Source organism: Stegodyphus dumicola, chromosome X1 (genome assembly GCF_044657685.1).
Source record: "Stegodyphus dumicola isolate Sdum_Otavi_A_Nest chromosome X1, ASM4465768v1".
NCBI lineage: Eukaryota > Metazoa > Arthropoda > Arachnida > Araneae > Eresidae > Stegodyphus > Stegodyphus dumicola.
Window position 1 is genome coordinate 234,805,708 of NC_140780.1, and position 16,505 is coordinate 234,822,212.

The 16,505-nt window shown below is 32.7% G+C and overlaps 1 protein-coding gene across 1 annotated transcript in view; it reads right to left on the reverse strand.

Moving 5' to 3' along the window:
* Positions 1-16,505, reverse strand: part of LOC118195464 (uncharacterized) — a 210,775-nt gene that overhangs the window by 152,692 nt on the left and 41,578 nt on the right. Inside the window, exons 2-3 of the mRNA XM_085807142.1 lie at positions 13,240-13,377; positions 5,283-5,546 (exon numbers count right to left, since the gene is read on the reverse strand). Of these exons, the coding sequence (XP_085663268.1) occupies positions 5,283-5,349 (67 nt within the window). The 5' untranslated portion in view covers positions 5,350-5,546; positions 13,240-13,377. The remainder of the gene's footprint in view (positions 1-5,282; positions 5,547-13,239; positions 13,378-16,505) is intronic.

The following is a 16,505-nucleotide window of genomic DNA, read 5'->3' on the forward strand; positions in this document are numbered from 1 at the left end:
GTTTTATGTTTCACTTTATTTATGATTTAGAGTTGAAAGATGACCATAATCAAAGTCGATTCTTTTTCTCTGGGGTCCACAAATTTCTGAAGGAGCACCCAGAGACCTTTCTGGCAATCTTCGAAAAGTGTTACATATGAATCACTATGGAGCACAGCTGTAGTTGAATTCTAATATTCTTGATAGTATTAAAAATTACGCTATGATTGAAATAGTGATTAGAAATACGACTTCTATATCGTTGGGCTTAAATCTTGGATAAAACATAAATGTTTGTAAATGTATAGTGTCTTTGCGGGATGGCGGCTCTTAAAATCCGTGTATCCGAAAGCCTCTCGAGAGGCTGATGGAGAGGAAGTGGGGTAGAGAACTTTGTATTCCTTTCCCAAGAGTGTCATCGATCAAACTGGCACGGAGCTGGGCAAAAGTCATACGGCAATTTTGCCTCAAATCAGTATCAGGGCCTCGGATCGAGAAGATAAGCAGCCATTATAACAGCACTTAAAAAAGCCAGCTAGAAATAGAACTCATGCATCAAAATGAGCTCTTTATCTGTTTTCTGAGAAGGCACTGTTCCTGAAGATATATAATTTGTGTGAAGGACTGACTACCCCCTTTTATTAACTTTAAGTACAATTTATCTCCTATTTTGTACCACTTCATCTTCATAACAAGAAAACATTTCTCTCAAAAACATTCAAAAATAATAACATTTCATTTGTGAGGAAGAGAAAAGTACCTATTTTTCACCAAGGAGTTGTCAAGATTATCGAAACTCTTCATAAGGATCTGTGACTGAAAAGAAAAAGCACTGCTCAAGGCATCCAGATCTTCTTTATCTTCGCTTCCATAGACTAAAATTTTTAGTTTAATCGAAAATAATATGAAATATACTTTGAGATACGCAAAATAGAAAATGTTGCCTTTGTTAAGTATATTTTCAGAAGAATTTCAATTATTCGAACTTCAATAACTTTACGATAAACCGAACTGAATGTCGAAAAGTGCAATTTTAAATTAAAATCAGACTTTCTAGAAAAATTCAATTTTGGATTAGTAGAAAGTCTTCTTTCGCCTTCCTTTAATTTCAGCTTATTGAAGTTTGACACTATCTGTTTTCTTTTTAATTATTCACGTTTTTAGGTATGTTATGTTTTTGTGCATCTGGAAGGAAAACTACCTTAGCGGAACTGGGTGTGTACAATAATTTGTTTTATAACAAGTAAATATAAGAAAACATAAATGCTTTGTAAATTAACCTATAAAAATCACAGTCACTTAAGGTATATTGTTCACTTTATTTTCACAAGGCGTTAACCGCTGAGGCAGGAAGAAAGCTGAATACATACGTGATGAAATTCGGTTTGAGTTTATAAAGAAAAGCCGACAGCATTTAAGCAGCAGGAGCTTTTGGCATTGCATGAGTATATTGCACGATTTCATCAAAATAACTGAAATTTTAACTCTAACAGAATAAATTAATTTTGAATGATTATTTTCTCTCTTTTTATCCTTGTCACAGTCATAGAAAACTTAAGTTCACCAACGGGAAAAGATATCGAAATCAGGTACTTCTGTTCGTTTCTACCGACTTTAAGAGAAAACGCTTCCGAATTCTAATCCATGGTGTCATGTCACAAGAGTTCAAAACAGAAGGAAGGCATACTCAGATAATGGTGTCTTGATGGCCAATTTCTACATATATCAAACTGGCTATTTCAGAAATATTACAAGAACGGAGTGATTTATTGTCCTACTGTTTCGAAATTTATGATATACACTGCCTTGTAATTTTTTATTCTTGTTTAATTTTTAACCATAATATTTTAATTGTAGTTTATCAGATTTTAAATTAATAATATAATTAGAAAATCAAGTCAAATTAAATTATAATATCATTAGTCAGTGAAAAGAGAGAAGGTGGTAAACGATATTTTCAAACTAATTTACTTTTTGAGAGAAAACAATGACATTGCATTTGGTCTTATGTATAATTTGCGTAAAATGAAGATTATTACTTGCAAATGACACTTTAATGTTATAAGTCACTGAAAATCGAAGTACTTGGCTCTAAGAATCGAAGTATTCTTGACTTGCGCTAATGTAACGCGCGTAACCAACATCCTAGAAATCTATACACTAAGAAACACATGGGCTACATGTATAAGCAAGTGCATTTTGTTTAGTACTGCAAAGAATACTGATTTATATTACCTAGCTATCAAAGGGCGTTAAATTATTAGCAGTGTACGATGAACACAGCATTAAATGACCAATGTGTATGTGTGAAAGTCTACATGTAAAATATAAGTGTGAAAAAAAGTCAGTCAGAATACAACATACATTGCTTAAAATGAGCTTAAGTGCTTGCGGATGGCACTTTAACACTATAAGTTATTGAAAGTCGATGTATTATGCTCGAAGAATCGAAGTACTCTTGACTTGAAAATGTTGCTCTAATGCAACGCGTCTAACCAAAGCCCTAGAAATTTGCACAATAAGAAAGACGAGAGCTGCAAGTACAAGCAAGCGCATTAAATACTGCAGTATATTGGTTCGCCTATAGCATTAAATTACCAATGTGTATTTGAATATCTACTTATAAAATATAAATGTGAAAAAAAGACAGTGAGAATATAAAATACACAGGCAATTCTTTCTGCTTAATCATAGTTTGTAGACAAAAGAAAACAAAAACATATTTTTAATAATTTAACTCAAAAACCGGCAAAAGCGATAGGTGCTCTCATATCAATTTATATCAAACTATAAACTGAATACTTAAGTAGCTTGCAGCTTTTACCATTTTATGTACAATATAAGTTTGTTAAATCAGGTGTGTGTGTGATTATGGCAAAGTCTCGAGGGCTATCTGCCTAAGGAGAGGGATGCCTTCGTGAGGACTTTCTAAGGGAAACTGGCTCGTATACATGTTACACACGGGGAAAACCAAGAAAACGACCATGCAGCCAGCCCGTTCGCGGGATTCGAACCTCGGACCGAACTACCAGTGTTCAGCGACTTTACCGCTTAGCCGCTGGTGGGCTGTTAAATCAGGAATGAATAGTTTAGCATACGTGCGACGACAGCGTGGCCGACGAAGACAAATTTCTTTTCTATCAGCAACTTATATTCGCTGAGAAGTTGAACAAAATAATACGAACTTTTTTTTAAATTTCCCCTCACTTAAAATTTAAAATTTAAATTCTGGAATATGTTATTTATTTTGAAATTTGCCATAAACTGAGCATTGAAACAAAAGCTGATTTTTAGATAGTTTCTGGTAATAATAAACTATATATTTATAAAGAGGTGATTTAAGTATATATGATATGGATACTGAATCGATTACTGATCTATAAAACAGGGTAATAGCATATTTAAATCTGTAATTCTTTACTCGCGTGATACTACATGTCTCCACTTTCAATAACTTACGACTGATCAACTGAGCACCCAAAACACATACGTAGATTCAAAATATGTAGTGGATACCCTTTGACTGGAATAAGAGTTAGTGGCTCTTTTAACCAGTTCTTCTTCATGCTAAGGTATAAAGGTAAATCAGATATCAAATAAAAATGATGATACTGAAACTGTTACTATACCAAGATAAACTATTACTGAAAGTTTTAAGTCTAAAATAAATATAAAAGACTAAAAGTGCGATTTTTCGATTAACTCTTGAATCCAAAAAACTAAATATATGAAGTTTTATTGCATAAGAATACATATGAACCAAAAATAGAAAATCTAAAATAATAAGATAAATGGGGACCCATATTTATGCATGGTAATTCATCTCTGATCCTTTTCCTAGCAGTTAATAATTTATTTTTAAAATTCCAAATTATCATGAAATGCATTTATAGAGAATGAAGGTTAACTTGTCCACCTTTTTACGAACCTTTATCTTTTCAATAAGAGCTTGGTAACTTACCATGATTAAATTAAGTTTCTTACCGTTTCTGTGAAACCATGGTCTGTTTCCAGTCTTCAACTCTTGTCTTAATTATAACATGAAAATATATAACTTACCTTTTAATGATTTCCGGAACATTATATGATTTCTAAAAAGGGAAAATGCTTTTGAAAGCACTTACTTATGTGTGGAATTTATGAAATGCTTTTATTTAAATACCACTAAGAAAATAAATCAACTCTCTCTTTTATTAAGAATTATTTTAATTCAAAACGCAATATTGGGATGATATCATTGCAAAAGCACCAAGCTGACAGATCTACAAAGAGTGACATCAGATTAAAAAATGTTAGCTTGTTTTGGTTTTATATATATTTTTAAAGAAAAAGAGAATGTTAAATAATAAAATTCTCTACTTGCGTTACAATCTATCTAATTTTATCTAATCATGCTGACAGATTTTCCATGGATATTTAACTGTGTTTTCATTGTTATAGTTTTCGTTCCGAAGTAAAACTGTATCTATGAAACTATGAAAACAAGCCTTAAACAATAGCGCACGGAAACTCTATGAAGAAATATATAATTATGTAGAGTCATTAGGTTTATTTCGGAGCACGGAATGCGAAACACTAGCACTGCTCTCGGAGTTCGGACTCTAATCCTCCCAATTGCTAGCCTGACATGCTTTCCAGTTGGACCAGGAAGGCATGCAGCGAGGGAGGAGTAAATGTGAATATCTGGGACTTTAATGAATTCTTCATTCAAACAATTATCAAGAAACAAATGAATTTCTTCACCAGTTGATTATTTAATTGTAATCACTTGTTAGTTCATGTCTAAAGCAAACTCTATAGCCAGTCATACGATAGCTGTTACCGAAGGCATAACACGAGCATATCTAGTTATAAGGTATAAGGAAGCAATTATATTAAAAAATATTATTAACTTTTGTTACGTTTTCTTTTCCATACATATATCAGATAAAATATGTGAAAGTAAACATATACCCAGAATTAATTCTCTGAAATATGTAAATAACATTCAAATTCAAAAAAGCGAATTAAAACACTTTTGTCTTTTATTAACAAAACTTATTTTGACTAATACAAGTAAAAGAAAATGACTCAAAATTACTTTTTTATAAGCTGATTATTATGTAGTTATCAGAAATCATAAGAATTTTTTAAATACAGATGGAAATAAGGGTGCTATTTTTCATAACTACTAGCATATAAATATTCTATAGATGATTAAATCCAGATGCTAAAACTATTTCGATTTTATTACGTGTTCTAATATTATTTCAAAGTTTAATATATAATAATAAAATATTAATGACGAAAAAGTCGTTACTCACCGTTTGCCAATTTCTTCGTGTAATCCGGATTCTCCACTATGTAATCCAAGCTGATTCGAAAATCCATGATGACACCTGGGCAATTATCGCATTCCAAATGCCGGCAGGGATCCAAAATAAATTACCCCGGACTTTCACTACAGGACTTCTCGTCAAGGCTGAAGAAATCTTTCTTCCGTAGCTGTAGTAAAGTCGGTTTGAATTTGAAGAGAAATTCCAGCTCTGACCGCAACAACTCCAAACACAGATATGGCAAAAGAAAACCTTGAGGAGAAGAAAAAAACATAATATATTACAGAGTATATTTGATTTTTATAATTTAGCTATTGCAAATACTTGAAATGTTGTAAAACTTTGTGAATAAAAATTGCGAGTCTTTGTTTTTTTCGTTCACTCGCTTTCGACATCAGTAAAACCTCTTCAGTAAAGTTATACTGGTTGCCTAAATCTTCCGATTAGATCTGTAACTTTACAATTAATCTTCTTTTATAAGACACAGAGAGAGATTTTTTTTCCAGCAAATCTTGAAGGAAACGTTGATTAACTTAATGGAGAAGCGGGTAGGTTATTAACACCATTTCGTGGTTATTTAGTCTTGTAAATCCCGCCGCAAGGCATTATTACGAGAGGCAGTACTTCACACCATTATGTACATTTCTGAATTATTTTAAACAGTCATAAAAAGTGCTAAAAATCTATGCAAATTGAGATACATATTTCATATACTTTTCCACTGGCGTTTACTTGGAAGCAATCAATCAATGAAAAAACGTTTCAAACTGATAATATTTCTTTTTCCTTATCGACACCAAAACTATGTATTTCATTATCACTGTTGTGAGTTAAATTGCATTAAAATCAGAAGGAGTTAATGAAAGTTACACGAAAGTGAAAAAATGTAACCTTCATATTGGTCGAAATTAAAAAAAGAAGTGGCTGCGTTAAACATAACATTTTCAAAATTGTTCGACTCAGGCAAACATTTGTTCGCAGTGTAGTACCCGCGCAACTTGGCGCTACCTCGGAGTATATAGATGCAAATTTTCGATTATTTGAAGCTTCGAACGTAAGTTGTCCTAATAATTAAACGCAGATGAAAGGCATAGATGAAGCAAAGGTAGGCATAATCTTACGGGTAGTCCATGGCGAAAAATATGATGAGACGACAGAGACCAGCGTGCTACGGCTGTAGCCGACCGGCCAATTCAGGCGGAGAAAGGTTTAAGTACAGGATGGTACCGAGCAAAGCAAAGGAATGCCAGTAGTTGCAGAGTCAAATCTCAGAGAGTCAAATGTGTGACATACATAAATACATAATTAAATCTATCTGACGACATTAAACAAAGCAAAACACAAGATCTGGGAAATATATACATAAAATACAAATGAGGTGACATAATTGTATACAATGTGTGCATAGCAAGGTGATAGGTACATGGATATAGCACAAGGTATGAAGTATGCATAAATAATAATTGAGGCATATGAGTTATTCACAGAAAGAGATAATACATACTATATAGTTATTAGATTTTTTTTTCATTTTTTCATATATATATATATATTGATATTGATATTTAGGTAATTCTCGTTCACATGATGTTAATATTGATTAATGTAGATGTCTAAGTACCGCAAGCGGTCGCTTTCTGTTTGCCCCGTCATTATAGTCATAATTCAACATCTGGCTAGTGGGGTATTGAATTAGTGTCATTTTACTAAAAAATCTTTCGGCAAGGGTTGCCATGTAGACATATATTTCTGGTATTTTGAATTCTCTGTGGATTGCCGAGTTCCTAATAAACCACGGACAATCCACAGCCTGTCTTAGTACAACATTCTGCAGTACTTGCAGTCTTTTAATTGCAGTATCATTAGCATACCCCAGACAGGGCAGGCGCAAGTAATTATAGAACGTAGCATGGTTTTGTAAACGAGCAATTTATTATCAATAGATAAAACGCTGTTCCGAGCAATTAAGGGGTACAACTCGATTAGTAACTCGATACAACTGATGTACCGTCGAATTCATTTTCTTGAACTTCATGGTGTTCATCAACCATTAAGTTGTTGTCGTTAACATGCTTGAGTAGCCTCTGCTGCATGACATATTCTGTCATCTTGCTAGTAGAAGAGAGCAGGCTAATTGGCCTGTACGAGGCAGGATCTATTGGTGCTTTGCCAGGTTTAAAGATGGGTGAGATTACTGCTGTTTTCCAGGGCTAGGGAAAGTGGCCTAGGTAGAGCATATCATTGATAATTCTAGTAAGCTTAAGTGTCATCAGGATTCCCATGTTCTTTAACATCTAATTGCTGACGAGATCCAATCCTGGATTTTTGTTCAAAATGTTTCAGTCACATAAAGTGTATATTAAAGGAAAGGGATAGATGAACTGGTCGTGAAACTTTAGGGGGAAAATGCAGTTCATATGCATTTCGGAACAAATCTAATGCAACTGTGTGCATATTAGATACAGAAAGTTCTCTTTATGGCATTAAATATGAAGATTGTTATCTTGCATCTTTTGAATATCTGCCTTAAAATCATTTTGAATGTTACAAATGCAGACAATTCATACAGTTTTAAATGCACCAAACATTCAGTTTAAATGTCTGTTGTATTTACAAAGGCTGTTTGCACGTTCTTTAGATGATTTTCATCGTATTTAAACAAATATTTTCCTCACATTTTTGTGTTTCAAATGTTCTGTTTGATAGCCGTTATTCTTCCCTATTTTTCTCCATCTAAAATCTCAAGGCAATAAAACCTTTCCTAGTATCGGAAAAGGTACTTTATCGCATTCCCTTTGAATAGCTTTCCAAAGTCAAAGGAAGGTTGCAGATCGACGTTTGAACAATCTGCTTTTTAAAAGTCCAAAAGTGCAAAAATTCATAGGTGATACATCAGGAGATTTTATAGAGATATGCGTGAAGGCTATGGCCTAGACACCCATTTCTTGTTTCTTTTTTTTCAGGAAATTAACAGTGGATTTTGATGTGTGGCTGTTTGCTTTGTCTTGATGCAGTCACACTGTGGTTAAAGAAAAGGCTTTTTCATATTTGAAAATTGGGTATAAAGTATGATCTGATAATATATGGGGTTAATCTTAACATTTTTGTTCAATCTCTTTTTTTTTTAATCTGTCGTCATATGAAAAACCAGCAGCAATCATAAATCCCTTCGAAAAACTTTCTTTAGATTATTTGAACCATGATTTAAGATTGTTTTCTCCTCTCTGATAAAAATAAATTAATCTCTTTTTATCGCAGGCGTTTAAATGCACCCAAGATTCATCTATTGTGACAACATTTTTCCAATTTTGTTCGGGTAAATCTTTCTAAAAAAAAAAAAAAAAAAAAAAAAAAAAATTCTGCAACGTGTTCTGCTTTCAGCGATATGTCATGGTGAAATATGATGCACATTATTTTTTTTGACTTTTTAAGATTTAAATCAGCATTAATCACTGTTTATAGATGACATATTGTTTGCTTGACGTATTCTTTTGTTGACATGTTCTTTGTTTATAGTTTATATGCGGATTTTCTTTTAACATTAAAGTTCTTACCTTTACAACATTCGAAAGATTGCGTTTTTACTTCGATATGTGTACGGAAAAAGTTTTCCACTTGAAGCCAAACTTTGGTGTTTGTTTCCTTTCTTGTTGACAATATTACTTACTGTAGCTTTAGATATCGAAAAACGATAGCTTTCGCAAAGTTTTTTAATAACTGCATACGAATAAGTTTCTTTGGAAAGAGTAGAAACATAGCCTTCCATCCATTGCACAAAAACACAACTGCCAAGAAGCAGTTTTAATTTATACTTTGAAAAATATAGTTTCAGTTAAAACAAAAATTTTCAAGCAGACGATTTTTTTATAGCAAAGCAAAATCGTCTAAAGAGTGTGAAAACAACTTCTGTAAAAGATGTTTATCGGGTTGACAGAGAAAAGGTAGAAAATCTGTATCGTTGGTAAATTGCGTATATATTGCAAACACAAGAAATGAAGAAAAAAGAATCCTTTTTCTTGACAGAATCCTATTTAAGTTTCACTTAAGAAATTCATTTCAGCATTAAAAAAACATATACTCTCTGCAAATGTATCGATATATATTACCATACTTCTCTTCAAATATGAAAATGCTTTCAGGTCATAGGTATAATATGCGAGTAAAAAAGCGTAAATATTTCGTGGAATGATGTTTTCTCAGTATTGTAGTACTCAATACCAGTACTCATTACGATTTCTCAAGATTCTAAACCAGAAATCATTTGCTAAGTCTTTGTTGCTAAATTGAACATTGCATTGAAAAACGAAATACGTAAAATATAGCATCAGTGGCTTAGGTAATCCAGTCACACGTTGGGCAGAGTCAAGTCCTGGCTGTAATGGGTTGTAAAACGACATTAGCAATTATTTTCTGAATGAGGTTAAGGGAGCGCCTGAAAATTCATCATTACAGATAAAATCTAAGTCGGTAATAGGTGTCCCAACGAGACGTGCAGCATTGAATATACGTGCATATACGGATATATTACAGATGTTCAAGCACATAGCCCGACTGGGTCGCCATTCGCTCTAAACGGTTGGTTTGCTTTATTTTATTGTGGCAAAGATCTAGAGGGCTATCTGCTTAAGGGGAGGTATACCTTCGTGAAGGACTTCCTAAGAGAATCTAGCTCGTATACACCACTCTATAAGGATTTGCCTAAAAAGCCATGACTTTAAAGTTCAATCAGGTGAATGCTCCAAAGAAGATGAAATGAAAGAAAAAGGTAATCGTTATCCTGATGCAGTGATGACTTGACGAGTAGCTCTAGGGTTAAATTTCAGATATGCAACTATAAAATAAATAGGATGACAGAAGTGTAAACCACCACACTAGTGACAGGCGGACTCGAGAAATAAAATCAAACTATATGCAACACCACTGTGCAGGGAAAAAAATTCAAAATATACATTCCTGTACAGAGTATTAAATTCTCAAATACTAAGAACAAAATACAGATAATGACACAGATGTAAGTTAAAATATAGGTAAAATAAAACCTGTGTATAAATAGAACATGTACTAATTACTACAAATTATAAATCAAAACATGGAAAAGAATAGAAATATTTTTTTTAAGTACGTACAATAAACTATTAGTTAGGAAGAAAGTTATAGTAGCCCAACAGTTACTCAGCGAGTGGTGGGATAAACCTATCATCTTCCAATACTATATAATTGATATTGTTCGAAAGTTGGCGCGATAGTGAACTGCGCTACTGCGTTGAAGGTGTTGAGTGCTGCAGTGACGTATGCTTTGACATCAGGAAGTAGAGTGCTGTGGTTGGTCGGTTGAAGAGCTTAGTGACTGGCTGAAAGTGAATTCAACAAAATAACCTGGATTAGCAGTGGGGCGAAGGGACCGATTTCAGAGCCGTTCATTTTGAGGGAAATGGTCGAAATTAATATAGGATTTGAGAAAGTTTAGGCATGTATTTTTAAACGCTTTATTCATTAAAGCAGCTTGTGTTTGCCAAATATTTGAATCTAGAGTTAAGGAATTCAGAGATTTGGTCATTGTTATTAATTTTAACATGAGACCTAACGTTGGGCTTAGTAATTTGATTTTTAGTACTTTGAGAATAACTAATGCCGTGTTTAAGTAAACTATCTTCCTTCTGGTTATTTCAGTCTACTTTTCGGGAATTTACGATACCAAGCCGACGGCTTGGCAATTGCTGCACTTGGGCTGTTCATTTTTTCCTAAGGCTATCGAGCGTTCTGTTCAATAAGGCACACTTTAAGCACTGAGATTCGAGATAACAGTTATCAGATGAATGATGCCATCGGGGTACCTGATTTTTTGGATATTAACTGCTCAAGAGTAATGGAGAAATAAAACAGTTCCTGAGATTACAAATTTTTTTACAGCACTGCCTTTTTGCATAATATTTGCCAGAATCAGCAGCATGGGAGCCTTAGTCTTGCAGCGTGTTAAATGTGCAATTTTCTGAACGGCAAATGCTTTTTCATTGCGGGCTGTAGTAATTTTTTCTTTATCTTCTTTATCAGTTGTGGTTAGAAAACCCCAATTTAATGTTTTTGTTATGTTTAACATTGATAACATAGCATGGAAAATAAAGCGCTTATTTCCTACGGTTGTTTTCTGTGAATGGTAAAATTTTTAGGCATTTGCCATTTAATTTTTCCAGAAAATTTGTATCTGTGTTATTTGCCGGATGGTTCAGAAAATCCTTAAAACTGATTGCCAAGGTTTAACATAATTGTCGCTATTCCGGACGTTTTATTTTTGGCTGCTGCTCCACACGCTGTTCTTCTGGGGTAAAGTCCGTTATGTCCTTATCTAGAGCATCAGACATAGCATACTGATTTTGGTCTATTTTCAAGTGGTTTATTGTTCTTGTGGCAAGTTTGAACCCTACAGAATCAGAATTATTGCAAGATTTTTTGGGTAAATATAGTTGTCCATTTGACAGTTTTTGGTACTAATCCTAGCTTTTGCTAATCCTGGGATATTAAGTAAATTCAGCTTACTTCTTATCTGCGAAGCTGCCTTTCTCAGTAGTGCTAGGTCTTGCTGATCAACGAGACAGGGATAAGAGGATGCAGCTGACCTCCTCTTAAGTCATTCCAATATCATGCATTTAATATGATCAGTTTCTTGATCAAGTTACTCTAGCCTTTGTTATTTATTGTATGTTTGTTACATCATAATTCTACTATCAATTAAATACAGGCCTCCATCTGTAGAAGTAGTACTGGTCTGTATCAGGTCGTCTTCTAAGCGCATGATCGCTTGTTCGCCGTCAGGCAAAAAAATCCTCGTTTTTAGTAACCATATCAACAGCCAACATATTCTAATAACAGCAGAAAGCAAGATGATGAAATATACGCCGATTATTACAAATATGTTTTTCCATCAAAATGCGAGTAACATTTTTCGCTGTTTCCGCCCACAAACAAATTGGGAACTTTCTGCGTGTGAAAAAGCATAAGGCAAAAACATGATATTCTGTTTAGTCTGTTATTCCATTTATCTGATCAATGCCAATGAAACTGACATCTGTTCTTTGGAAACACAGAGTATATGTCATAATCTTTAAGTGAAATGAACATTGCAAATGAGGAAAGGAATATACGAGTTTCATTATGTTGAAATTGTTGTTCTATTTCTTTATTTTTCAGGATAAATAAAATATTATCACTTTTAAGAAAGCATTTTGAATAAAACAGGGCAAAGTCCTTCGATCACAAAATGATATTTTTATTAACAAACGAAAAGTTTTTTCTGTCATCTTAAAGAAATCAAAAGGTTATCAAAGGAAAATTAGTTTTAGTAACACACATTTGAAATATGAACCTATAAACCGTAAGAACAATTTGTGGCTGTAAGAAATTTAAAAGTATTTTTCAACTCTTTTTTGTAAAATTTCGCTTTACTTATTAGTACCGTACTTATTCGAGTATTTCTCATGCTTGCATTTTCTCCCGTTTAGATTATTTAGTGTAATATTTAGAAACTTTTACTTCATTTTCATAATTTTCAACTTAATCCCTAAATTCAGAAAAGGAACTTCTCAACACAGAATTTACAGATTTAATTTACACAGCTTTCAAAGATATTTTGCTTTTATCCATAATCCAAGGGAACAGCAACAAATAACGCATGCTGTTGAAAAGCAAAACAATTGTACTGAAGGAAAAAATTTACAATAGTATTAATATATCCTTTAATTCTAATATTCCTTTTAATCAGGCGAGTTCTTTCTTCACCTCCCCTTTCAGAAAAACATCACATAATTTCGCATCTCGATTTTTAAATAATAAAATTTATAAAGAAAAGGAAAAGATACACAAGTATAGTATGCGGCAAAAAATTCGAAAAGGTGGCGTCAAATAATATTTCATACTCAACTGTTTTTCATCAGTTTTCTACTACACTTACCTGGAACTCTCTACACTAATGATTGATGATGCAGAAGAAGATCAAGAATGCGAAAAGTCAGACAACTCCCCAAAGCGAACATTTCGTAATGGACGCTGAGTCCAAGTGCCGCATGAAAAGCGGCAGTTGGCCAAAAATCTGAAAATAAAAAGATGTATTGAATGTTAGACTACAACTAAAATTGCACAAGATACAGAAGATTAAGATATTAAGGTCAAGAAAAGTTATTCAAATTCACATAACTACAAGCTGAATGTTTAACTCTCAACAGCGTAGAAGGATTTTTTGAACGTTTTTATACAGGAAAATATATTTTAAAGATTAGTGCTAGATTAAAAACTCTTTTTTGAGCTGATGACCTGTAAACCATCGGCTAGCCAAATATTAAATCAAACTTAAGATACAAATGTTTTCGTTTATGTGTGTGCACATGAATGAATGTGCCTTGCTAGAAGATCAAATCAAAGATTATGGACTAGCACTAAATTAACTCAACTTAGCAAGAAAGCTTCTGATCATTATATTTAAACATTACTGATGTCTACAGTCTCATTTTCTCCAGCCATTTTCAATATTAATTGAATTGCCTGATATACTTAAGCTAGAATTATATTTCTAATTAGCTTTATCACTTGAAAACCTAAGATTAAGGATTTCATCACTATTTTTTCTTTTAACAAGAAGGAATTTATTTTGCAGCAGTTTATGTTGGATATTACGTAATGCTGAACGCTCCTGAAAGAGAAGTTTAAAAAATATAATTCTTAAAATTTAATTAAAAATACTGAAAGATTACATATAAATATTACAGCGGTTGCAGTATAAAATATAATAAAAAGAATAAATTTAATTACGTAATAAAATTTCCATAAATGTTGTACTTAAGGCTTGAAGCAGTATTTTTCAGTACTTCAGGTTCATTTTTATAACCTTAACTCTTTCCAGTATGACGTCGAGAACAGTTTGACAGCATACATTGCTGCCCAAGACCGAATCTGACTAGACATCGCTCTTTACTGAATTAATTCTCCTTAACCTGCAATATTTTTTTTAAGTTGCTGAACACAAGTGTTTTATTTGTTGATGGTAATAAAATAATTTTCATTTTCTGCGAAAAAATTGCTAACAGTTTGTTGAAAATAATACTTCTAAAAGTGACACAGCAAACAGCTGTGTTTATAGCTATCGGAATATGTTCGCTCCCACAAACTTGCATTTCCTTGCTTTTATAAAAGTTGTTAATTTTACTCTAAAACATTTTTTAGTTTAAAAATCAGCAAAATTTGAATGAAAAAACATAACAAGAATAAGTACATTAAATAATGATGAAAAGAATTTCACATTGATTAAGTAGTTTTTTTTTATTATTAATTATTTCGTGAAAGTACGAATTTATTCTACGTAACAGAAACACTTCCTTTTTGTAGAAAACTTAGAATCTATTACATGACTAGATGTTCATTAAATACAATTATAATTCCATGGTATTCTATAATAGGAAGTCGCCTTTTTGCAGCACAGTAATTAAGATACAAGACTTTCCCACGGACTTATTGCAAATAAGGATTCGAATCCTGCGCAAGACTTAAATGCCTTACGTTAAGGAGCAACTTATGTTAATTACCCAACTACCTTATATTTTATAACTACTATCACTTATACTTTTCGTTAGCTTTCACCAGTATGTAATTGAGATACGCACAGAGAAGAAAAAAGTTACTGAAAGTTTAGTCTAAGAGGTTTGCCAGAGAAGCTGACCATAATACTATTAAGTCGCCCAGCTCTGTGACTTAAGTTATCCGGCGTTAGTCATCTTTGCTAGCCGAATTTAGTAGGAAATTTAATTAAATTTGTAACACTTGTAGAGCTTTCGCAGTGCATATCTTCAGCATCCAATTAAAATGAATTTTGAAATTCACATTTCTGTTATTGCAAGCTGCGCAGATTTAAGTTGTAAGCACTAGACGTGCATCTTTTCAGTTAAAATTTTTTTAAAAAAAGGATATTTAAACTTTCTTCTGATGCAGCTGTTATTTACGTAAACGAGACGATAACTCGCCTGACAATCCCAGTTGGGTTCAAGAAACTAAATTAATTAAGGAGTGAAACTCTACAACATCTGTCTCTTACTCCTTCTGGGGGGCAATACTGGTCTTCGCTTTTTGTTCAACTAAGCGGCATGTTTGGTATCGAGAAGTAAAAGGCTCAGTTTTGGCCACTAACTTGGCGAATATCTAATTAACTAGTGAGCGGCTGTTAATAGGAGTGATAGAAGGAAGTAAATAATTATTTGATCAATGTATCTAACATTCTTAATTTTCAAGAACATTCATCTTAATAGAAACATATGCACAAAGTACAATGCGGAGGGGGGGGGGTAGAGGATAGTTCGATATCTGCCGTTCTAGTGGGCAGATGGACGAAATTCAACTTGCGTTTTTCACTTATCGAAGCGCGATTTAGGATATGTATTAGATTTTTATATAGTTTTGTTCTAATACGGGTATTTTGACACGAAATCGGACATTTTCTGATATGTCATGCCAAAGTTTTTCCATATTTCGATTCTATGACTCAAATTATGCCAAACTGTCAAGTTTTGTAAAAATCGCACGAGTAGTTTTTAAAAAATTTGCTCTCAAAATTTTAGCGCCTTAGTGTTAATTGAATTTGATATATATTTATTGATATCTCTTTTTTTAAATAAACTTATCTGATTTTTCCTTTCCTCATATTTCGAAATTTAGGTTTAATCCAAATAAAATTCATCTATTTTTTATGATTTATTTTTAAAATTTGTATTTTTAAATAATTTTTTCAAAAAATATTTTTATTTATAAACTAGAAAACTTTTGCCACCATCTTAAAATAGATGTATTTCTAAGCATACCTGCACAAAAACTAGAGTTTTTTATTCAAAATTTCTTAAGATATACGTGAATTAACATTTGGGCGCGTTTTGAAATTTGGGGTATTTATTACAAGCGATAATAACGAAAATGTGGTTTACGTTCTATGTTAAAATTATTTGAAAGTATGAACGATGACTTTTTTCCCACTCGTGGACAATGAAGAAAAAGGAAAGGAAAATAGGTTGCTATAAATTAAGAAGTTTGCAAAGTGAATTATTCTTGGCGCAACCTGAAAACAATTCGCTAAGATAAAATTTTTAAATTTCTCCATAAATTTCTCACCAAAAATTACAAAATTTAATATCTAGGCATAATTTGAGTCGTAGAATCGAAATATGGAAAAAAAACAATATG